Here is a 24,084-nt window from a genome sequence, read left to right on the forward strand (position 1 = left end):
TGGGGTACCTGGCAGCCATGCCTCAGTGGTGTGAACCCACTTCCTCATCTGTAAGTTAGGAAGTAGGACTGGAGAGACTGTTTCTCCCAGAGTGTCACCTGTGGGCAGAGAGCAGCAGGGACAGTGTGGCCCCACAGCTAGTGCCTGCTTAGCTGTGTGTGTGTGTGATGGGTGCAAAGGCTGTTGTACATCAAGTAAAAGCAGTGTGGTAGCTGAGAATAACTCAGTGCATTTCTTGTATCCAAATATGTAGATCTTTAATTTCTTTTATGATAACAAAGAGGTTTTACTTTTTTTTCTTCCCCTAAAGTATTTCTATGTAGACCTGGCTGTCCTGGAACTCACTGTGTAGACCAGGCTGGCCTTGAACTTAGATCCATCTGCCTCTGCCTCCTGGATACTGGGATTAAAGGCATGCAGCACCACACCTGAAAAGTTTGACTCATTCTTAAGATGAAATGTGGTGTGAGTTGCTGGTGATAGTACTTTCTCTGAGTTGTTGCTGCCATTTTGTGACAGCCGAATGGTGTCTGGATATTTTCATTTTCCTGACTTCTTCCCCAGGCTAATTGGTGACTGCAGTGCCTAGGATCCCACACTGAAGCCTGTGAAAATATCTTCCAGTTACTGAGGGCATCAGGATGACACCTGCTTTTATTTTTAAAAACTCTCCCTTTTTGTTCTTGGGTACAGAGGATTAACCTTGAGGCCTTTTGTGTGCTGGGCAGGCACTGTGATCTACTGCATCTCTAGCCTCAATTCAGCCTTTTATGCACAGGTGCTTTCCAGGGTTATTGTAGTGGGTTTGCATGGAGAGCTCACTACCTTTAGAATGTGCCAGTGTATGACAGTCTGGAAGCACAGCCCCTGAGGACAAGCCCCAGAGGCATAGAGGGGGTCAGAATGAGTGTGTTGTCATGCAGAAGAAGCTGGAAGGGAAGCTCAGGGCAGGCTGTGTGCTCAGGACTCCACAGGGCTGCTTGGACCCTGGTAGACTGCCTTCTCCAAGCCATCCACCACTTTCATGTACTCCAGGTATGAGCTGTAGTGTGTGCACTCGAAGCTGCTGCTCCCCCTCACATAAGCCAGGAAGTCAGGGGTTCCTGGGACGATGACATTGTCGGCTAGGAGCACCGACCCCTTGCGCAGCAGGCCACATTCCTGTGGGGGACAGACAGGGAGGGTCAGGAATGCTTGGCAAACCCAGTGCAATTCATGGCCAGCTGCTCTCATGGCGCCACTTCCAGCTCCTATTCTGCCCTGTATCCATTTCCAGCCCTAGAAGAGCATGTGGGCAACACAGTGAAGGTTGGCTGAGTGGAAGAGATAGATGGTGGCATCCGGCCAGTTTCCCTCCAACACTCTATGCCAGGAATATGGTGTCCTCACCAACAACCCTGCCCTTGAGGCCTTCCCTGCTCTGTTCTGGACTTTCTACCCGGGCCAGGGAAGACACTAGGTGCTGGAGTCTGAGTAGGAGGGAGTCACTCCTGAGCCTTTGAAGCAGTGGCTCCAGAACCTGTGTTTGTGTGAATCCTATGTAGGATGCTTGTCTATCCTCTCTGAGAAGTATGTCTGCTGACAGCATACAAATAGCTGAAGTACCCGCCAAGAAAGGGGTGGTGGGAGGGGTGGGGGTAGGGAGAGCCAGGAAACAGGACACCTGAATCTCTCATTTGAAGGTTGCCCAGGAGGCTTAGGGGGGTGTTTTTAATGTAATCATGTAACAAAAGATAATAACACAGCAGTTCTGTCTGATGGGGCCACATCTATGATACCATCGGTTGGGAGGCTGAGGCAGGATCAAAGGTTCTAGGCTACCTGGACTATGTAAGACACTTGTCTTCAAACACACTGGAAGCTACCCAAAATGGAAAGTAAAATCCAGTAAGTAGCCCTGGCTGAGGTGTACCTCAGTGGGTAGAGCACTGCTAGCAGGCACAGGCACACACACACACACACACACACACACACACACACACACACACACAAACATCGCCATCATGTGCTGTCCCAAATTGAAGGCAGGGAGCTCTGTGCTCACATAGCAGTGCTGTGCTCTTACAGTGGTCCAGGGCTCCAGCTGGTCCTAGTGGGTGGGAGTGGGGTGGGGATCTCTAGCCTGTAGGCTGTGAGGGCTAAGGGACCCTTGGGCTGCTCATTAAATTTGGGGGATAGTCTCATGTGCCACAACATGAATGAGTTTCGTTATGAATATGACACATTCTCAGAAAGCATAAATGTTTGCGCTGGTTGGAACAGCCTCAAGGAAGAACTGCTCTAGAGGAAAGCATCTGTGCAGTTTAGAGAGGGCCCTGCAGTTTAGGGCGGGAAGGAACACAGTGAGCAAGGAGCACGGAGGCTCAGCCAGGGACTTGGAGACATCAACACTTACATGTTGACTGTCAGTAAGACACAGACATGAAACTTCCTGATTTCATCATGACAGGAAGGCATGTACTTTTGGGGGTGCTGGGGACCCAAGCTGCCCTTCAGGAAACATGCCTTGTCTGGGGACAGCCTCTGTCCTACCAGTATTCAGGTTCCACGAACCTCCTAAAAGACCTAGGGAATTCTAGGTAAGCCTGGATCTGTGCCCGAGTAGCAGGGCTTCTATGCTAAGGAGACGGAGTATGGGATGCTATAGGTAAGATGTTTGCTTTGTGAGATAGTGCCTTATTGTATAACCTAGGCTGGCTTCCAACAGATGATGATCCTTCTGCCTTCAAGTACTGAGATTGTCCTGTGTAACAGTAAGCCTGGGTAGAAGCAGTTTTAGCTTATGATCACCATTTTTAAAGGTTCTTCCTTTGGCCTCAATTCCCTACAGTCATACATTGAAAAGGAAAAATGAGTGCACCCATTTCCAATGTATGCCTCTCTTCTGGAGCTAATTGCCAGCTTTGAGCAACAGCGCTGAAAACTTAGTTTCCTAGTTATTGAACGGCTTTTCTGAACTGCTTTTCTAACAGCAGGCTCCTGCAATTACCACACACAGAAAGTGCAGAGACCTACCTCCCTGCACTGTACTTGTACAGGTAGAGCCTGACTGCTCAGCTGCCTGTTCTCTGTTCTCAGTGTCTGCCAGGGACAGGAACCTGTCTGAGCCAGCTTCCCATGGTTGGCCTGGCCTGCTGGTCTCCTTTCTGTCCCCCGACTGCTTACCATCTTGGTACAACTTCCTGGCCTTGGAATATTCCTGCCTCTGACCCTAGTGCTCACCACTTCCAAAATAGTGTGAGGGGCCTCTGAAATACCATTCCCACTCACCAGTCCATGCCACCACAAAGGTCAACAAAACCCTTTAGATGCCAGACCCACGTGCCCAGAGCTCATGCCCGAATTTTCCTTTTAGCCCTTACATTCACCAGAGCTATTGGAGCCATGCCCAAGCCACAATGGCTCTGTCCTCCCCGTGGGCTTGTTGATTGATCCTCCCACATTCTGGACCCCACAGTCTATGACAGGGTGTACAACTCTTGAGACAACACCACATGGACAGTTCCATGTTGGCTGTGAAAGGCTGTGAGGAGATCCAATGAAGGCCAAGGAGCCACTCCATGTCTCTCTGTAGGCCACCCAAGCAAGACAAGGAAATGTCCCCTCATGCTCTAGTCACTTGGGAGTAGGGATGGCTTTCCCAGTTAGAGCTGAGGGTCCTGCTAGGTGAAGGTGGCTGAGCAGTGTTGAGGGCTGAAAAGGCCTAGAGAGAGTAGACACACTTGTCATCCCTGTGGCCAGCCCCAGCTGACCCTCAGTCAGACCAAGTTCGGCTTCCTTGAGTATATTCAGCTCTGGGTCCTTCAGGCCAAGTGTTCTGTTCTCTGGTGCCCATCCCACTCCCTAGCAGACTTCCTGCACTGCAGGGAGTTCCTGACTTGGCATTCCTACCCGGAACCTCTCCCCTTTCACTTCCACCTACCACAGGGCCTCTGCAACCCACAGAACTCACAGACTATCCCTCGGCCCACCTATGCCCTTGGACCACCCTCAGCAGGGCTCTTCAAGGCTCAGTGACTCCAGCAGTGCCAGCACAGAGGCCATCCTGCTGAGCCTGGGCATTGATGGTTCAGCTCACCTCCAGGAGAAGTGTGTCTGGAAGGTAGCGGTCTTTCCAGTGGTCAAGAAAGACCATGTCTAATGTGTCCACATCGTACTTCTTCTTCAGCTGGGGGATAAGGTCCTGGGATGCCCCATGGAGGATGGTGACCTGGAACAGGGTTCTGTCAGTACTGTGCCCACAGTGATATGCAGGAGCTTGTCTGGATTCCCACCTATGTCTCCATCTCTTTGGGGCTTTGGAGAAGAGTCTGCACTGAGTCTCTCTGGTAGTTGCTCTACAGGATAGGTTGGTAAGACCATGTTCCTAACTTGCCGTGGTTCCTTTCTTTACTCCAGTGTCACAGATACGGCAGGTGCTTAGTGGCTGACCAAGGACCTCATCTTCCCCCACTGCCTGCCCAGTTTCCCCCCCCCAAACCCCCCAGCTGCCATAGTGGGCCATACTTTGTCCTGTAGGCCAGCAAAGTTCAGCATTTGCTGGGTGATGGCAGCGTAGTTGGGGTTCATTTCCATGGTGAGAAGCCTGGCTCCAGGTGGCAGCAGTCGGGCCATTCGCACGGCTGAGTAGCCACAGTAAGCTCCTAGCTCCAGCACCAGCGAGGGGCTGTACTCCCGAATCACTGCATCCATGATTTTGCCTGAAGGGTGGTGAGGAGGGTATGTGTATGTACAGGTTGAGGGAAGGGAGCCCATCCCCTACTCTGGTTTACCCCTCTCCAGACCAGCAACATCATACTCCTCTCATGCTGCTGACCTGCTGAGAAAGGCCCTTTGCCTCCTGATAGCCCAGAGAACCCCACTGTATCCAATCTTGGATACTCCACTGGACTTTCACACACAGGGACCCCTCTCACCCACCTACCTGGCTCTTTCAAGTGTAAATGATCAGTCTCCACGGGGGATAGATAGAAACATGAGTCCTGATTCTCTCTCCCTCTAACAGGCTCTCCTACAAGGACTGCCATACCCACGTCAGGTTCCCCACGTATAGGCTGTCGCCTGCACACGAGGGCCACGTACCTTTTGCGTCACCCACATTCATGGCCCACTCTTTCTGTGTGCAGTAGGTGTCGATGGCCTCTAGGACGCTCTGGGGGTCTCCAGGCTTTGCGTGCTGCTGCACGTGGCGCAGGATACGCTGCTCCTTTGTGTCACCCATGAGCAGGTTGCGGACTGGCTGCTGCACGAACTCAAACCAGCAGATAGCCACCAAACCCCAGCCCAGGTGTCGCAGGAGCAGGAGGAGGGCCAATAACAGGAGAGCCAATGAGACTGCAGCCAACAGCATCTGCAGGGCGGGGGGCAGGGTAGACAAGCTGTGTCCTGTTCCCTTCCTGCCTCACCCACCCTGTTCTTGGCTAGCATGTGCTGAAGGAGGTCCAAGGTTCAGAGCCTACAGGCACATGACTCAGTGCCTCACCGGGTGAGAGCCAGGTGAGACCTGCATCCTCTCACTGTCCTGTGGCTGCAGAGCAGGTCCATGTGTGCCTCCTGGAGTCCTGTGTAGAGGACTGTGAGGCATGGTCCCAAACCCTGAACGCTTTCTCCATGAAGGCCGTGTCATTTTGCACTGAACCAGCTTTCCGACTGTTTCTAGCAGAAAGAGGAACTGTGGGTGCAGGATGGGCCACATGACCTGTTTGTTCCTACATGTGGCAGATGTGAAGGTTTCTTGGGGTGGGAGTTCTCTAGCAGAGACTTAACAGGGCTGGGGACCTGAACAAATGATCTTGTTGGAGTGACCCTCATTTTCCTGCTGGCTTTACAGCTCCCATAGATCACCAAGTGACATCCCTAGAAATCGGCTGCCTAGCCCAGAGAGCTCTGAGTCCTTTCCCCCATAAAATTATCATTCTTTGCCTCAGAAAGTAGGAAAGCTGTGGCCCTATGTACTTTATTTTCTTTGGGTTGTGGATAGAACTTTATGTGTACAAGGTAAGCAGTCCACCACTAACCTCTACTGATCAACCCATTTTCTTCAGCCAGGCTCTACAGCCCAGGCTGGTCTTGAACTCCTAATCCTCCTGAGGGCTGGGATTATAGGCACATACCACCATATCAGTGTTTTGGTCATTTCTCTGGGGCACATCTAATTGTATAAATTTCCAGGGCTATGCAAATTTAATTAAATGTGAGCTCTCCTCTTGCTGTTAAGCCTTGTACTGACTGATACTAGAGTTGGCTGAAGACTCACAGAGAAACTAAGTGAGACACTGGGGTCTCCCCACTGAAGTAAGGAACAGCTTCAGATTGCAGATCTAAAGCCACAGAGCTGGGTGAGCCCAGTGTGTGGTATTTATCTAGCACACATACAGCCCTGAGTTCTGCTCCCAGTACAAGATAAGCCTGCGTGACTATGCCCACACACACACACACACACACACACACACTCCTGGTAAGCGAGGGCTGGGGTGGATAGCCCAGGATCTAACTGACAAACTTCACCAGAGTCCCCACAGCTGACTCTGGGTTCACTTAAGTTCATAGCAAATGCTTGTGAGAACCTAAAAGACAAGAAAGAGGAACTAGGGAAGCTTCTACCAAAGACTGTGGCCATTTACAATTTCTTCCAGGGTAGGGTGCTGCCGACCACACACAACCTGATCTAGGCCTGTGGAAGAGTCTTAAGAGGAGGCAGGTCCAAGCCCTAGGTGTGATGGCTGCTTCAGGACAGTCTCATTAGAGACCTCAAAGCTGAGGCTCCGCAGCCCACACATACTCTGTAGTCTATTTCCACAAGGCAGGCTGCTCATGTGCACTCTGCACGCATGCTGGGCCTGAGCCCTCATACACCCATGGGCTTCAAGTGGTCTCACATCCAGCTCTTGTCCTCGTGGTCTGCACTAGGAAGGGCCTGGACTCCTCCTCTTCCTGAGCTGAGCAGACGTGGAAACTGAATGGAATTCTAAGGAACTCAATTTGGCCTTTGGTCAATTTTTGACAGAAACTGACCTAGAAATGACCAAGGTCCAGCTATCTTGCACCTTCCCAGTCTCAGAGTGTGGCCATCACTCCCAGCCAGGGCCCCTGACGGCTTATGTACTTGGGAGAAGCAGGAGAGACTTGCTTTGCTGAGGCCACTGCTTCCCACTGTCACATACCAACACCAGTTACAGAGCACACGTAAACCCACAGGAAACTATCCAGGGCAACAATGGGCACTGTGCAGCTTACCAGAGAAGGCCAAGAGTGGGTGCAGCAAAGTGGGAACAGGCGCCAGAGTCAGCCTGAAAGGCTGAGGGCTGGGATTATGGGCAACACAGGATTACCTGTCCCAGCCTCATTTTACCCCTTTCCATGGCTCAGTTTTCCTAACTTGTGCTTGGGTGTCTTAGTTTATGCTATCCATTATAATAGTAGAAGTAGCATTGGGGTGTGAGTCAATGAGCTATATTGTCCGTCCATCCATCCATCCATCCATCCATCCATCCATCCATCCATCCGAAATCCAGTTAAGAGTAGCTCAGAAGCTTGCACACTGATAGGCTGAGGCAGTACAATCAACAGTTTGAGGTCAGTCTAAGTTACAAACTAAGTACACATGTCTGTCCGTCCGTCCGTCTGTCTCCGTGTGTGGACACACACACACACATTTAAACCAGGCGGTGGTGCACACCTTTAATCCTTTAATCCTCATGAGGCAGAGGCAGGTGGATCTCTGAGTTCAAGGTCAGCCTTGTCTACACAGGGAGTTCTAGGAGAGTCAGGGCTACACAGAGAAACCTTGTCTCAAAAAAACCTTTATCTTTCTACACAATATTTAATATATAGCTATTCTACCCGTTCTGTTCCTCTAGAGACCCTAATACAGCCTCCACAGCACCCAAAAGCCTTATCCCCTTTCTTTCGGGGATCCCTGGAGTGCAGTGTGAGGAGTGGGTGGAGCCATGCCCACCTGGCCATGGGAAAGGGAGCAACTCAGGGGCAACTGCCAAACTCCAGCCATCATTACTTCCTAGGGATTTTGCAGAACAAAAGAATTTGCAAGTGAGAAAGCCATTTGTGGTAGTGCACACCATCAGCCCAATACTGAGGTTGATGGGCCACACTGCAGCCTGTTTCTCAAAACCCAGAAAAGAGTCTACAAGTGAGGAAGTAGAAACAGAGCTGGGGTAGCTCCAGGGCCTCAAAACTCCATGGAGAAGCCAGCGGCTCCTTTCACCTGGAGTCTGTGGACCACAGCTCGGACCCTACTCTGCAGGCTCCTGGAATCAACTGCTTAGGTATTCTAGGCAGGGGCTGGGCTCTGCAGATCTCACATTGAGTTGATTTTAGTTGATCAAGAGAACATAAAAATGTGTCAGTAACTGAGACAGAAGGGAAGACTTGCTGTTGATAACATTGTTAATACTATGCTGTTAAGATTCTCTACCCAGATCAGTCTACTGATTTAATAGTTACCAAAAATCCCAAGCGCATATTTTTTCCAGTAGAGAAATCTATGCTAAGTTTCATTGAATCTCTAGGGAGCACAAATAACCAAATTAATCTTGAAGTACAGAGGTGAATGACTTCACTTCCTTATTTAAAACTAACTACAAAGCTACAGTAATTAATACAATGTGGTAAATTAAAACATAGTGTTGAGTATTACGACATCTGTGATTCCAGCACTTAAGAGTCTGAAAAAAGATCATGAGTTTGAGGCCAACCTGGGCCATACTAGACTCTGTCCCAAGTCAATCAATTAAATCAATAAAAAAGTTTTTTTTTCAATCTCAAAAAAAAAAAAAAAGGGAAAAGAGGATTTAGGGCTTGGATGTTAGCTCTGTGGTTGAATGCTTGTCTAACATAACATGCATAAAGTATTTTAAAAACTAGAGTACTGAGGAGAGGCTGGGATGCAGTTCAGTTGGCAGAGTGCTTGCCTGGCCTTCATAAAGCCCTAGGTTCCAGCCCCACACCAGTTTAGCACGAAGGTACACTCCTATGATCCCAACATCCAAGACTAGACAGTCAGAAGTTCAAGATCAGCCTTGTGAGTTCAAGGACAGCCTGGGAAACAAACACAAGCTTCTGTCAGGAAAGCCCTTCTGCAAAGTCTTAACATTGTTAGTTACAGTTACTGAAGAAATGTGTATCAAAGCCACAATGGAAAGAACATTTTTCTGAGGCGAGACACAGGGGCTGAACACAGGGCTTCACTGAGCTGCATTGCCACCCACATATTTTAAGACAACTTGTCATTAAGTTGCAGTTTTTCAAGGCTGGCCTTGAACTATCTATCTTTCTACAACTCCCAAGAGTTGTAGTCTGCATGATCAGGCCTGATTTTTTTTTTGTTTCTATTTTAAAGTAAGATGATAAAATTGTTAAGAATTTGAAAAAAAATTGGAACTCTTACACACTAGGTGAAAACTGGGGAAACAGTTTTATGTTCCCACAAGAGGCTATGCAAAGACTCACCACATGACTGCTGTGTAGCCAGGACTGGGAGCAGGTCTTCAGACATCTGCCTGCTCTTGTTTGAGCTAAGCCAGCCAGGACACTCCACAATGGAGTGTGTGTTGCTGCAGTGAGAGGCACCGACCCATGCTGCAGCACGGTATGGGCCTGCAAACAAAACTATCCAGACACAGAATAGCAAATAGCACAGGACTGGAAGCTGAGTAGCTATGGGAGCAGAGGCAAGGGGACAGTGACAGCGTGGAACGATGAGGAAGTTCTGGTAAAGATTACACAATACTGTGAACACACTTCGTGCCTGACAAATGGCCAAGTCTGATGTTTTCATCCTAAAGTTATTTACAAAAGTGCCAGAGGACTGGAGGGGACGTTAATCATCTGCTAGTAATACAGCATAGAGGCTGCTTATGCTGACCCCTGAGCTGGGTAGATATATCCCCAGCATGTCCAAAACACACAAGTTCCTGGATGTGAGAAGTCTGACCTAGATGCTAAGTTCCTAAACCCAAAGCCACACAACTGCATGCACACATGTGCATACGTGTGCATCACACACAGGTTTAGGTTAGAATCCTCACTGTTGACTTCAGGTTAGATCAAGGAGCAGAGAGCTGAGCCAGAATGAGCTTTATTCAGAGAAAGCCTCAAGGTGAGTGGGAGTAAAGGGGTGCATTGTGAGAACGATGGGAGAGACAGCCTTAAGTGGAAGAAGAGAAAGAGCCACCATTTACAGCATGGAAAGTTCACGGCTTTTCAGGGGAGGGAGTCAGTCTTCCTTAGCCTCTGTGACTTTGGTTCCACTGAACCAGGTAGGTACTAGATGGAACCATGGACTTGCCCTGTAGTTATGAGGGGAAGGCTGCAAGGCTGAGAGAGAGAGAGGAGGGGAGGAGGGGGCAGTGAAGACTGAGTTTGGTGGTGAATACTTGGAGTTCCAACACACAGGAGGTTGGGAAAGGAGGGTCAAGAGTGAGTGAGGCCAGCCTGGGCTATATAGGGCATTCTAGGCCATTTAGGGCTACAAAAATGCCCTGGGGCTACACAAATTTTCGTTTGGCTTTTTTTTAAAAACCAAAAACAAAACAGGTGGAGGCCACTTGCCCCAATGGTACCTCTAGGTACCAATTCCATGTCCTACTGCATGTGGGTGCCTCTAGCTGCCACCTCCAAAAGGAACAGCAGGAATGGCGCTGGGGTGCCACATCTGTAAGCACCCCTGAAGCTTAGCGCCAGGCTGCTGCTTCTGCCACATCTGGGCACAGGCTTTCCCAGGGGTCTGCTGTGCTCCACACACTGCCCTCTGCTCTCAACCCCCAGTTCTGGGAAGCACAATCAGATAGGTTTCCTCTGAGATCAAGATGTTCTTGCAACTGAGCAGTGGGAGGCTAAGGGAGACTCACAGGGCAACTCTGGGGCAAGAATCAAGCCTGGTCTTAGGATAGCTCCTTAGGGCCTGGCATATCGATCACTGCTGAGTGGTTCTTTCCTCTGTAAGCTGGGGTGAAAGTCTCACAGGACCTGTAAGGCAGGACAAGAGGTCACATAGCACCTGGTACCTGCTGGCCACAAACATGCCCAAGAAGCACAGTGCACCCATCCAGGATATAGAGAGTTGGGCCTAATGAGCCAGCCCCCAGGACAATAATGGTAAGGCCAGCTCAGCCACCTCCACCACAGTGGTCAGGCTCCATATTTCCAGATGATAATGCCTCCCTTCTGCTGCTAAAGATAGAACCTCAAGAACATACAAGGCAAGCACTCTACCAGTTATACCCATAGTGTTCATTATTTGACCAGAGAGTGCCAGACATGGTGGCTCATGTCTGTAATCCTAACAGTTGGCAGCCTAAGGCAGGAAGTTTACCAGTGTAAAGCTAAAGTGGGCTATTCAGTGAGTCTCAAGCCAGCTTTGACTACAGAGTGAAAGTCTGTGTAAAAAAAGGAAAGGTGGGGGTGTGGGGGTGGGGAAAGGCTGGGCAGTTGCTTAGCTGTTTTAGCACCCGCTGCACAAGCATTCTGATCTGAATTTAGATCCCTAACAGAATAAAAACCTGGCACTTGGCTGGCAAGAGGCAGGGGTGGGGGATGGGGACTACACTGGCCCATCCCAGGAGTTAGGCCAGCTTTACTGGATCAATGAGCCCCAGACTGAGTAAGAGAACCTGTCTCAAAATAAAGTGGGGTTGTTTGTGGGGAAGACACTAGGATGGAACCTGGAGCCCTGCATACACTGCAGGCACTGACATCGGACAACGAGCCGTGCCCCGGCCTTGGCCTCAGCCTTCCCCTGTGTGAACCTTTGCTTGGACAACCCAGCTTCATGTCATAGATTCCCTTTCAAGACCAAGCTCCACTTCTGTCCAAGTCACCAGACAGGGTCCTCACTACGCTACTCCAGCTATGCAGCTCTGGGTGGTCTCTAAGACTTGAGACCCCTTACCCTTGCAGTGTTCAAAGAATTCAGGGATCCATCAAAGCAACTAGGCTTTCAAGAACAGCAGGTAACTTCCTGGGTTCTCTTAGAATAGCAGGTAGTTTCCTGGGTTTGGCTCCCGGCAGTGTTGGGGTTACAGATGTGCAACAGTCCCCTTGCTCTTTCTCTCTCTATGCTGGGTCCAAACCCAGTGTCTGCCAGGCAAGATAAGCCTTCTGTCTTTGAACTAAATAGGTTTAGATGTGCAGAATGACTAAAAAGTTTACATCTAATTAATAAATTAATGATTCCCTCCACATTAAAAAATTGTGTGTAGTGGTGCACACCTTTAATCCCAGCACTTACGAGGCAAAGGCAGGTAGATGTATGTGAATTCAAGGCCACCCTGATCTCCATAGCAAGGCCCAAGACAGCCAGGGCAACGTAAAGAGACCATCCTCCCTCCTCCCCCGCAAAAGGAGGGGAGCTGGGGAGATGGCTCAGTCAGTAAAATGCTTGTTATGTAAGCATGGAGACCTGAGTTTATTTCCCAGAATCCGTGTAAAAAGCCAGGCACAGTGGAAGATGCTTGCAGTCCCAGTCTAGGGAGGCAGCCACAGGAGGATCCTCTGCAGTCAGCCAGGCCTATTTGGAGAGCTCCAGGCTCAAACATCAAGATATCTTGTTCCTGAGGAATGACATCCAAGGTGTGTACACACATACACACGCACACACACACACACCACCATAAAAGTAGCTTTAGAGATCATGAGATAATGAATTCAGATATTGTACTAATCTGTGACAGATCCTGGCATGTGATAAACTTGTAACTGATCTACATTAACAGTGTCTAAATATATGAGTTGAGAACACAGTTTAGTATAAAGCATGTGTGAAGCATACACAGTGTCCTGAGTCCCATTCCCAGCCACACACACACACACACACACACACATACACACAGTATATATTTACAAATATATACATAATCAATATATCATATACTGTTGAGAACTAGGCCAATCCCAGGCTTTCTTGGAGGCCCTGACAAAAGGACAAAGGAATCTAGTTCTATGTCCTAGCCCAGAGGCAGGCTGGCAAGGTTTAGACTTGGGGTGGGGCCAACACTGGAACTTAACTTTTAAACTAACATCCTCCACCCACCCAACCCCTGTCCAATGACTGCTGTATTCAGCACTAAGGCTGCTATGTGCCCAGGTCTGACACCCTTGAGAGATCTTGTGTTTCCCTTAGGCAACACTGTTTGATCAGGGGCCTGCTGACTTTGTCCCACTGTATGATAGTGTCCCACTGACTGTTCCATGTCCCTCTGCAAAAGTACATAAGATAGTGTACTTTTTAGTAAACTTGCTATAAGAGCTACCTGTTCTATCTCCTTTATCTCTAATCCTCTGGTCCTTCCTCCTCAGCATCCTGCCACTGAAGAACAACCTGCTGGTCCAGATCAGAAGGCGATATATGACAATAGAGCTATAGGAACAGGGCTGGAGTAGCTCAGCCTTTAATCCCAGCACTTGGGAGGAGACGTGGGTTGATCTGAGAGTTCAAGGCCAGTCAGGTCTTCACAGTGTCCAAAACACCCCCAAATTAAAAATGTCAAAAAAAATTAAAAATGAATAAAGAATTAAGGACACGAAACTGAGTAAAACAAAAAGAAGGCTTGAGTTCAGCACACAGTTGCTATCTAGGGTTCCATTTTTTATTTGTTGGTTATAAAAAGAAACTAGGGCCGGGTGGTGGTGGCGCACGCCTTTAATCCCAGCATTTGGGAGGCAGAGGCAGGCGGAGTTCGAGAGTTCGAGGCTAGCCTGGTCTACAGAGTAAGTTCCAGAACAGTCAGGGCTACACAAAGAAACCCTTTCTCAAAAAAACAAAAAAAAAAAAAAAAAAAAAAAAAGAAACTAGTTTATCTTTAGCTATCCATGACTCATAACTATCGAGTAAATTACATTTGTTAAATTAAATTGAAATATTCATCTTTTTCTCACTGTCTGATCCCTCCAAATAACAAACTTCCCTGTACTTCCTTTCATGGTAGCAGTTATTTACAGAGCTGCAATTAGGGTCTGTTCTCTCCCAGCAACTGGACACAACTGGAAACTTCAGGCAGCCAGTTAACTGGAATGTCACATTGGAGACCCATCACCCAGAATCAGGCAGAGAGCTTCAAGGAGCTAAGTTCGAATTTACTGAGCTTACAAAGCCCTCTTGAAAAACTTTGCTGGCTAGGTATGGTAGCATTGGTCATCCTACCATTCTGGAAGCAGAGGCAGGAGGATTGCTGCAAGTCCACAAGCCTGGTCTACACAACAAGCTCTAAGTTATCAAGGTACATGGAGAGACCCTGTCTCAAAACAAAACAACTCCATGTTGTGCCTTTAAACAAACAAAAACCAAAGTACAAGGGCAGGGTGGTGGTGCATGTTTTTAATCCCAAGATTGGAAGGCACTGATGGATCTCTGCATTCGAGGCTAGCCTGGTCTACAGAGTGAGTTCCAGAACAGCCAGGGCTACACAGAGAAACCCTGTCTTGAACAATCAAAACAACAACAAATAAATAAATAAAAAGAAAAGCATTCTGATTTTCTTAGAACAAGCCTGCTTATTCATACCAGTAGAGTATGAACAGTAGTTGGCCTCAGAGGTCCATAAAGAATTTTAAACTCTTAAAACACCTCTGAAGGCTCAGAAGCATCCAAGAATATGCCATCATCCCTCGATGCAGTATACCCTCTATAAATTTGGGTGTCCCTTGCTCTCAATGAAGTCAAAGCATCCTAAGGTTCCTGGGGCTGCCTTAAACTCACAAGGATTTAACTGCTTCTGCTTCCTGAATGCTGGAAGTAGAAGTAAGCCCAGCTACAATTCCTTTTTTATTTGTATTAATATGCCTGTGTGATTGTGTGTGTGTGTGTGTGTGTGTGCTCATGGAGACCAGAGGAGAGTGTCCAATCTCCTGGAGCTGGAGTTATAGGAGTCATGAGTCCCTTGATGCAGATGCTAAGCAAACAAACCCAGGTCTCTAAAAGAGCAGTATTTGCTCTTAACCCTGATGCATCTCTCCAGGACCTAATTTTTATTTTTATTTGTTTGTTTTTGTTTTTTTCAAGACAGGGTTTCTCTGGATAGCCTTAACTCAGAGATCTGCCTGCCTCTGACTCCCAAGTGCTGGGATCAAAGGAGTGTGCCACCCTTGTTGGGCTTAGAATCTTTTTTAAACAGGAATAATCTTGGGCTGTGTCAAGAGCTCAGTGGTTAGCGTACACCAGAGGTGTATCAAGATTGCTTGGGTGCAATCTGTACAAAAGTCAAAATGCTGCTTTATGTTATCAGAAAGGGAAGTTCAACACACTTTGGCAGCTTATTAAGAGTCTTATTTTCCTTTTCTTCTCTTTCTTCCTCTTCTATTAAGACAGGGTCTCATGTATCCCTGGCTGGGCTTGGACTTGCTATGCAGGCCTTAAACTCCCGATCCTGTGGTTTTTCCTCCCAGACCAAAAGCTCAAGCACGACGGCTGTACCCCTCACGCCCCGATTTCAGACTCTCATCTTCTTTACTATCTCTGAGGATTTATGACTTACCTGTTTCATCCTGTTTTCTTACATGCTTTGTTGATTTGGGGGGTTAGGGGTGAGGGATAATATTTCATATAAGCCCAGACTACCCTCAGACTTGCTCTGGAGATGAGGCTGACATAGAATTTATCATACTCTTGCTTTATTTTTTGGGTGCTGAAAATACAGACATATGCCACTATGCTTAGTTTAATGAAGTGCTAGTGATTGAACCCAGGGCCTCGTGCATGCCAGGCAAGCACTCTACCAACTGAGCTATGTTCCCCAGGCTTTATTCTTCCCTTCTGAAGTCAGAAAAACTCAAGAGGAAAAGGGGAAAACTCCCTTATTCCAGGGTTCAGTTGCTGTTGGCTGAACGTCAAGAAACTTCAATACAACTGGTAAAGCCAAAATTGCCTAGAGAAAGAATAGTGTTTTCCTAAAGGCATTCAAATGATGGTAAAACAGCTAGGGCTGGAAAGATCACCCAAGTCCGATCCCCAAACCCACTTAAAGCCAAACATGGTAATACTTGTCTGTAATCCTAGTGCTGTGAGATGAAAGATAGAGACAAAAAAATCCCCAGAAGTAAACAAGAGAGAAGAGCCTTCTCCAAGCAACTCGGGAGGTGAGAAAAGACATCCGCACTAGTCCTCTGGGCTCCACATGCTCATCATGGTATATGCTTGCCCATACTCACACACAAACACATAAAGAGCCAGGCATCTCGGCTCAGGAACGTCATCCCATAGGAGAGGCTGATAGAGGTTTTAGGCAAGCTTCAAAAAGTGAAATCAACAATAAAACCTGCACTTACTTAGGGGCCAGAATGTCTGTAACTTTCACTGTGGTAAGACCCTCTTATCCCTTAATCAAGCACTGTTCCCAGCAGGACCCAGACCAGGACGAAAGCCTGTCCAAGGAAGTGCTTGATGCAGCTGTACCATCCCACTAGGGTCTGGGAAAGCCTGAGGGAGAACCTGACAGAAATGTCAGATTTCAACACACCAAATACTCTTGTGGACAACTTTCTGCCGGGAACCTCGGTTACATGGGCCACGACGCCAGAAGTCCTGTACCGGGTGCACACACTGTACCAGGAAACAACCATGCCTGAGACCCTGTACTCATCATATGCCTCACTTCACGCACTCAGAGGACAACTTGGTAAAGCCTTCAGACTGCTCCTCAATGACCATCTCAATGGCACCTATCACCTAGAATATGTTCAACACACGACTCAAAATCTGATTTGTGGCTAACACCAACCTTTCTGTGTTTTCTTAAGGACGACCCTCACTAAGCCCTTGCTCTCGACAGTTAGCCCTTGTGAGGAGAAAGGTCATGGAACAGAAAATGGACTTCTTGCTCAGTAGGAAGGCTGTCTCCCTCCTTGAAAAATTGTCCTCTTGTTGAACAAGAAGCTTTAGCCACAACTGGCCAAACTCCTTTTAAAGATGTAAATGTTAACCTTATCTCTGAGAGCCCCAAAGTGTCTGCTTGAGAAAACTCGAGACGATGGAACTGATTTTCTGCAGCTAAAGCCAGAAGCCCCTAGTCCCAGCTTCTGTGAAAGCATGGGAATTAGCCCAGCGACACAACCATGAGGATCCTGCATAACCAGCCTTCCCCTAGCTGTTGTTTTAATTGCTCCCTTCACTGATTCTGCGTTCCTTTGTTCCCCTGGAACTATATCCACGTCTGCTCAAATGGAGATGACTCAGTCTCCTACTGTCAGCAGTTCCTACGTAAAATCTGCCCCGCCAATAATTAGAGTGATGCTGTTTCTCTGTGACAAGCTGTCCTCTAGAGCCCTATCCCACCACAAGACCCTAAAAAAAAGTTACAAGTAGTCATGGGAGCTCTCACTGTACTCCTAATGCTTGGAGGGCCAACAAGGACCCCAAAGTCCCTGGCTGGAAGACTTTCTCTTTCTATCACACTATTACACACCCAAAGCCTGTCCTAGTGCTCCGGCCCTACTGCTCTTGAGCTCCAAGGGGTCCCTCTCTGGGGTAGCCTATTCTTTTGCAAGGAGTAACCCAGGGGCATCCTAAGGCCTCTCTCAAGAACACCTGTTGAGAAGATTGCTCAACAGCTTCCAACTCCACTTACCACCCCTGGGCCCTGTAACTCTGACCCTAAGGTTTGCATCCCACACCAAGAACTAAGTCAGACCGTCTTAGGATGGGCCAGGTCCTGGATGTGTGACATCCTGTTCAGGTTAAGGCCAACTCCATAGGCCCACTGATACTCCCACCCCAGCACTGATACTCGGGTTCCCCATGAGAAGTGTGGAGATCTGCCTCGCTTCCACAGCCAAGTGTCCACATTCCCCAGCCCCAGCTTGCGCTCCCCTAGGTCAGTCCCAGTCCTCACGTTTGGGCCCTTTACTCCAGTCCCAGTTCCCAGCACGCAGATTCCGATCGTGGGCCTGAGCTTCCGGCAGTGCAAGAGCGCGGGCCGCTACACTCACCTCGTCAAGGCCGCGCACAGGTCCGACCCCGAGGCGCGGACGGCTCAGGCAGCGCGAAGGGCAGCCCCGACCGCATGAGGTCCCCAGGCCATGGCGGCGATGGCGGTCGCGCTGCGCGGACTCAGTGTGCGCTTCCGGCCGTGGACACGGGCTCTGACACGCGGGACACGGGGCGCAGCGAGCGCAGCGGGAGGTAGGGTGGGGTCGTGGGCGGTGCACGCGGAGAGGGCGCCTGTGCGAGTGTCCACAGGGGGTCGCGGTGGCGGGGCTCTGCTGGAACGTGTCCGCGTGGGCGTGCCCGCGCAGGCCGGGGTATCAAAAGACCAGTGTTCCAGATAGAAGGGGACTTGCTTCTAGCAGGGTTGCTTCCCTTACACGTGGCTAAAATGTAAGAGGTGATGTGACTGAGGTCCTCCGGTGGTGGCAGCAAGCCTAGCCTTCTGGGGTTTGTGTCCCCAGTATTAATTGTAGCCCTGATGTCAGGGCTATGATGGGGTACTATCAAGGGCTCTGATGGTCACAGGTGCCCCACAGGTCCATAACTCACTAGATGCAGCAACTCTTTACTGTTGTTCTAGTTTTTTCTTTTTCTTTTTGTTTGTAATCCCACCCCCATGTTGCTCAAGCTGCCCACAGACTGCTTAGTTGCCACCGACCTTGGCCTTCTGGGGTTACAGTCACAAACTACCTTGGTTTGTTGGTTTTGGCTGTTTTTTTATTTTTTGAGTCATGGTCAGTCAGCAGTGCAGCCCGAGCTGGCCTTGAACTGCTTCTTGTTCCTGTCTCTGCTTCCAAATGTACCCCTCATGACCTGCCTAGCAAGTAGTATTTACTTGCATGTGTAGGGAGTGAAAAGACACGAGAAAGTTTGTGGGACTAAGCCCCAGTGCTTGTCAGGATCCTTGGGAAGGAGAAGAAACAACTTGTTTGCACCAGGGAGAGTTATTGCTGAAATCAGGATAGTAATTATTTTCAAAGGGGGAAGCAGTCCTGAGTACCACTCAGTACGTCCACGCTACCCCCAATAGGCCAAGTTCTCCAGAGTTTCCCAGTTCAGTTTCCCAGATCAGTTTCATGAGTGGTCTCCATTATGTCTTTTCATGGTGACAACCCTTAATACTGTTCCCTGGATGTGAGTGACAGAATTCAATTCTGCCCACAGGGGGTGAGTTTAGAGAGACAGAAGCAAGACAGGCCAGGGTTCTTCCCAGAGGCAGTGGTATGGAAGGTACCATGGCTGGCCCTTGGTCTGCAGGGGCTGGGCAGGCAAACTGACTGCAAGTTGGCAGAGGCCTTGTGGCTCAGTGGCAGAAGCTAGCCTGGGAGAATACCAGGAAGCAGTTGCTACATGTGAGATGGGAATCTAGGGGACAGACCTTTGGGATCTAAAGTTGCTCTTTTCAGTAGCTTTGCTAACTCCCAGGTCTCTGGTACTTCACGGTCTCGTGGTGTATATTAGATGGGGCAGTTTCAGTGTTTTTTGTGGAGGTTAAAAAAAAACAACAACAACCAAAAAACTCCAAATCAGTCAAAGAACCTGTGCCATTGGCACCATCCCCCTGCAAAGTAACAATAAAATATCTGTAAAGGAGGGACACTCACTGTTTTTCCAGAGGATCCAAGTTCATTCAATTCCCAGCACCTACATCATGACTCCATTCCAAGGGGATCCAGTGCCCTTATCTGCCCTCTGGCACTGAATGCCCACAGTGCACAGACATCATGCAAATGAACACTCATACACATAAAATAAATAAAGCTAAATAAAAAATGTTTAAATCTGTAAGACAGGAGCTTCATTGAGCTCACAAGCCTAGGGCCCTTCAAGCTGCTAGGAAGCTCCCTGTGGCTTTGGGGTTTGTTTTCCACTGGGCAGGAGGCACTACTGCCTGGCAGACCCCTGTCTCACACCCCAAGGGGTTCAGAGCTTTGCTTTGCTGCGGATGCTGTGGGGTCTAGGGACGATGCCATCTGCCATGTGACTCCGGAGTTCACTTTTGAGTCCAGTTCAGCATTGCCATCTGTCCTTCTGAAGTAGGATTAGAGCCATGTTTTCCAGCTGGGGAAGAGTATTGTGTCACCCAAACACGAGCTAGAATAAAAAGACGGTTGGCATCGCTAGCAGGTGACATCTCTGGATAGCCAGCCCTCCTAAAGGTACATGTTAGGGAAGCTTCTTAATTTATCAGAGCAGTTGTGCCCTTTATTTGGATCTCGTCATGTCAGTTAGATTCCTACTCTCTGCTCGCCCTGTTCCAGACAATAGAAAGGAACCAAAACAGGAACACTGTGGGTCCTGAGGCAAAGATGAAGCAGAGACATGTTCTGGAGATGAGATGTGGGCAGGAGGAGAGGCCTAAGCACGGTGAGAGGAGGCCAGGATGGGAGGGTTCCTCCAGAGAGCTTCCACCCAGCTGAGGTGCCCTGTGACACCTGCTGTCTAGGCTTTGCTCTGTAGAACAGCAAACCCACCCCCAGTAGACTTCTCATATCCTTCCTCGTACTGATCCTTGAAACTTTCACTGTGGGCTTCTTCTAAATGTTTATCAGAGAGGAGGCTCCTGGGTGTGCACAGTGGGAAAGCAAGTGGCCCACGATAAGCAAGCCCTACTAGTCATTTGATAGCAAACAGGCAGAGGACACAGTGGTGTAGGGCCTCAGAGCACGATGACCCAGTAGGAGCCCAACTCAGACAACAGAAAGGACAGGCATCAGCAATGGAAGGTAGGCTCCTTCTTCCGGGTAAAGATACAGGATCTCCCAGCTCTGGCTCTGCCTGTCAGGCTGGTCTTCCCTGTCAGGCTGATCCTCCCGGTCAGTCAGGCTGGTCCTCCCTAGGACTGAGTGCCAGCTTGCCTCCTATCTTCTCTAGGATCACATCAAAGCCATCAAATAATTTGTAACTGTTCAGGTCTTTTTAGGACTTGAACCTGGGGTAGATTCAGTTGTGGAGCTACAAACCATGGGCCTCCTCTGAGCTTCATCTGTGTGTTCCTGTGGTGGAGTACAGGCCGGTGACCTTGAGGGTTCTGGGATCCCCAGGGTTTTCTCTGCAGCCTTGCCTACTTAAGGTGGACACAGAAGACAGGTGTGGCCATTTAAAAGAGTTACATTTATATGTGACTCATGTATTTATTTAGTGTGCTCATGGGCATGGGTGCATACATGCTCCTGGCACAACATGGAGGTCAGAGGCTAACTCTGAGACTCTTGACTGTGTGGGAGAGACTGCATATTCTTGGTTGCTATAATGAAGTGTCACCTTTACCACTGAAAGGCATGAAGACTGAGTGAAAATGTTTTTGTTCTGCCTGACTCAGGACAATGAGTGAAATCTTGGGTTCTGAGACTCCTTTTGGGAGTTAGGGAGATTTTCTGAAAAGATGGACATACACACTAGCAGTCAGCCTCACAGTGCTTTCTGGTGTTTCGTTTGTCAGACGATGTGGCCACCCCTGACTGCCCCAGGATAGGGTTCCCCATCCTGATAAACTTTGTACCACATAGAACTGAAGGAGTGAGAGCGAGGTTGGGTATGGGTCTGGCGCCTTCTTACCTCTCTTCCCTTCCTCACCAGGGCAGCAGAGTTTTGATCTCTTGGTGATCGGTGGGGGATCTGGTGGCCTGGCTTGTGCCAAGGAAGGTATGTTTTGTTTTTTAAAGTTTTATTTATTTTATTTATATGAGTACACTGTTGCTGTCTTTAGACACACCAGAAGAGGGCATCAGATCCCATTACAGATGGTTGTGAGCCACCATGTGGTTGCTGGGAATTGAACTCAGGACCTCTGGAAGAGCAGCCAGTGCTCTTAACCACTGAGCCATTTCTCCAGCCTAGAAGGTATGTATTTTGTGTCTCTTCTGGTATGTTGGGGCTTCGAAGCGTTGGGGTCGCCTAGGAGAGGGTGGTGCTGTGCAGATCATCATGTCCAGGAGCAGATGTTCCAGAAACAGGTGTCTCCTCTGGTCTGGAATCCACACAGATCCTGAGTCATTTTTTAACTCAGAGTGGCGTAGTCCGTCCCTATCTGTTTTTCCTAAATTTATTTTTATCGTTTTGGAATTATGTGTGAATGCATCTGTGCTGGAGTGTGTGGTTGTGAGTACAGGTGCCTGCAGGCTCTAGAAGAGGACACCAGATCCCCGGAGCTGGAATTGTGCAGTTGTGAGCCTTCTGACATGAGTGTCAGGAACCGAACTCAGGTCCTCTGCAAGAGTAGTCTGTAGTCTGCTGTCTTAACCACTGAGCTACCTCCCTAGCCCATGTTTTGTTTTTGTTTCTGAGATGGTGTTTTACTTGTATGAGCTAGAATTGACAGACAGTAAACCAGTGCATATTTAAAGGGAAGAACGTGAGGCCGGGCCTGATCATAAATATCTATGATACTAGCTATTCAGGAGGCTGAGGCAGGGGAATCACATGAGTCTAGGAGCTTGAGACCAGCCTGGGTGACATAGTAAGATTCCGTCTCAAAGTAAACAAGTAAAGCAATAAAAAAAAATCAAGTGAGTAGTCCAACTGGAGGGTGTGTATGTGTGGAACGAACCTGTACCACAGTGAGGATGGCGACTGTGTCCCTGGTGCCTCTCATCAGTCTGTGTGGGCTGCATAACTGCAGCCTTGTCCTGACTGACATTCTGGTTTTCATTCTGGTTTTGTTGTTCTTGTTGGCTGTTTTTTTTTTTTTTTTTTTTTTTTGCCGGGGGGGGGGGGAAGGGTTCAAGACAGGGTATCACTGTGTAGCCTTAGCTGTCCTGGAACTCAGTTTGTAGACTAGACTGTCCTCAAACCCAGAGATCTGCCCACTGTATGCTGGGACTAAAGGCATGTGGCTACACCACCTGACTTTGATTTAGTCCTGGATGCTAGCAGTCTAAAGATCAAAAGATCAGCAGGATTGGCTCCTTCTGCCTTCTTTCCTTGGCTTATAGGTAGTGTCTCTCCTGTCTTCATGAGGGCTTCCTGTATTCTAACCTCTCCTTATAGCACACCAGTCAGCTAGCCAATGGACCACCCTGGAACCTCATTTAACTTTATCTCCAAATATAGCCATACTCCTTTGTACTGAAGGTAATACTCTGGCATGGATTTGGGTGTGTTAGGGTGGAGACACACTTCACAACATCCAACTTTCACCAACCATGGTAATTCTTTCTGCCTTTCATCTCCCTGTTGACCTGCTTTTTCCCACTGTAGGTTGTTGTTTGTTAATGTCTGGATGAGTACAGGAACCTTCAGAAGCCAGAGATGTCTGATTCCTCTGGGACTGGAGTTTAAGAAGCTTGTAAGCTATCTGACATGAGTGCTGGGAATTGAACCTGAGTCCTTCAGAGGGACAGTATGTGCTTTAAGTCACTGGCTGATTGCTCCAGTTCCCAGCTTTGTTACTTTGAATGTTGTCCCTTTTACCAAGTAAATGTAGTTTGTTCTTGTTTATTGTGATGACAGCAACACATGGAGAGAACATATCTTGTTTGTCTATTCACCTCTGTGTGGACATCTGTTTTAATGTATTGTGACTGTTATGTATATGTATGTGTGTTTGTGTGTGTGTGTATGCATTCTCTCCTGGTGTCTGTGTCCACATAGGTCGGAAGGGGATGCTGGATTCCCTGGAACTGGAGTTACAGATGGTTGTGAGCTGCCATGTGGGTACAGGAAACCAAAGCCAGGTCCTCTGAGAGAGCAGCCAATGCCCTCATCTTTGTTGTCAACATTGGTGCTGTGAATGTGTGTGTTTGTGCCTGTGCAGCTTTATCTCCAATATAGTCACACTCTTTGGTACTGAGAGTTGTGACTAACATGGATTTTATCAGGAAGGATACAGTTCAGTCCATTACTCTTCCCAGCTTCCTGTCCCCTTGTTTTGGATTCTGTGGAACAGGTTCTGACATGGCCCTTGATGACCTAGAACTTGCTATGTAGCTGAGTCTGACCTTGAACTCCTGATTCTTCTGCTTCAACTTCCCAGTGCTTGGATTGCAGGTGTGAGCCCCCGTGCCCAGCTTTGCAGATGTGTGTGTGTGTGAAATTCTCTAGGGAAACTGGAGCAGCTGAGTTATATGGTGTATTTCTTTTGGGGATTTCCTCCCCTCCCCTTTTCTCAGCAATATTTTATAGCTTGTTCCCTCTCTGTTTCTCTTTCT

The 24,084-nt window shown here is 48.5% G+C and overlaps 3 protein-coding genes across 5 annotated transcripts in view; 2 read left to right on the forward strand and 1 right to left on the reverse strand.

The window, feature by feature from the left end:
- Arvcf (ARVCF delta catenin family member) overlaps positions 1-13,558 on the forward strand; it is a 32,478-nt gene extending 18,920 nt beyond the window's left edge. The window contains exon 17 of the mRNA XM_028770553.1: positions 13,315-13,558. Coding sequence (XP_028626386.1) covers positions 13,315-13,398 — 84 coding nt within the window. The 3' untranslated portion in view covers positions 13,399-13,558. The remainder of the gene's footprint in view (positions 1-13,314) is intronic.
- On the reverse strand, positions 232-9,638 carry Comt (catechol-O-methyltransferase). 2 transcript variants are annotated; one of them, XM_028770559.1, is made up of 5 exons: positions 9,469-9,638; positions 5,083-5,350; positions 4,507-4,700; positions 4,079-4,210; positions 232-1,161 (listed from the first exon to the last, which is right to left on the reverse strand). In XM_028770559.1, exons 2-5 carry the CDS (start codon positions 5,348-5,350, stop codon positions 961-963), a joined length of 795 nt encoding a protein of 264 aa, XP_028626392.1. In that variant the 5' UTR covers positions 9,469-9,638; the 3' UTR covers positions 232-960. The 2 variants fall into 2 exon arrangements, with proteins under 2 accessions (XP_028626392.1, XP_028626393.1); XM_028770560.1 differs by lacking the exon at positions 9,469-9,638 and adding an exon at positions 7,177-7,181 and having other exon boundaries at positions 5,083-5,235.
- A 4,469-nt stretch (positions 13,559-18,027) lies between the features above and the next one.
- The window catches only part of Txnrd2 (thioredoxin reductase 2), a 54,316-nt gene continuing 48,259 nt past the window's right edge, over positions 18,028-24,084 (forward strand). The window contains exons 1-2 of one of the 2 annotated variants that reach the window (XM_028770557.1): positions 18,028-18,130; positions 21,515-21,580. In XM_028770557.1, the coding sequence (XP_028626390.1) occupies positions 18,028-18,130; positions 21,515-21,580 (169 nt within the window). Of the gene's footprint in view, positions 18,131-20,587; positions 20,662-21,514; positions 21,581-24,084 lie in introns of those variants that run through there. The other variant, XM_028770558.1, reaches the window with a different exon arrangement.

This window comes from Grammomys surdaster, unplaced genomic scaffold (genome assembly GCF_004785775.1).
Source record: "Grammomys surdaster isolate TR1022 unplaced genomic scaffold, NIH_TR_1.0 202, whole genome shotgun sequence".
Lineage (NCBI taxonomy): Eukaryota > Metazoa > Chordata > Mammalia > Rodentia > Muridae > Grammomys > Grammomys surdaster.

What these genes read in the sequence shown, in the direction of transcription:
- Comt (XM_028770559.1), bottom strand. Translation starts at nt 5,350, where the DNA reads ATGCTGTTGGCTGCAGTCTCATTGGCTCTCCTGTTATTGGCCCTCCTC. An exon ending in GAATGTGGGTGACGCAAAAG is followed by an intron (nt 4,701 to 5,082) that starts GTACGTGGCCCT and finishes ACCACCCTTCAG; the next exon opens with GCAAAATCATGGATGCAGTG. An exon ending in CAGACACACTTCTCCTGGAG is followed by an intron (nt 1,162 to 4,078) that starts GTGAGCTGAACC and finishes TGTCCCCCACAG; the next exon opens with GAATGTGGCCTGCTGCGCAA.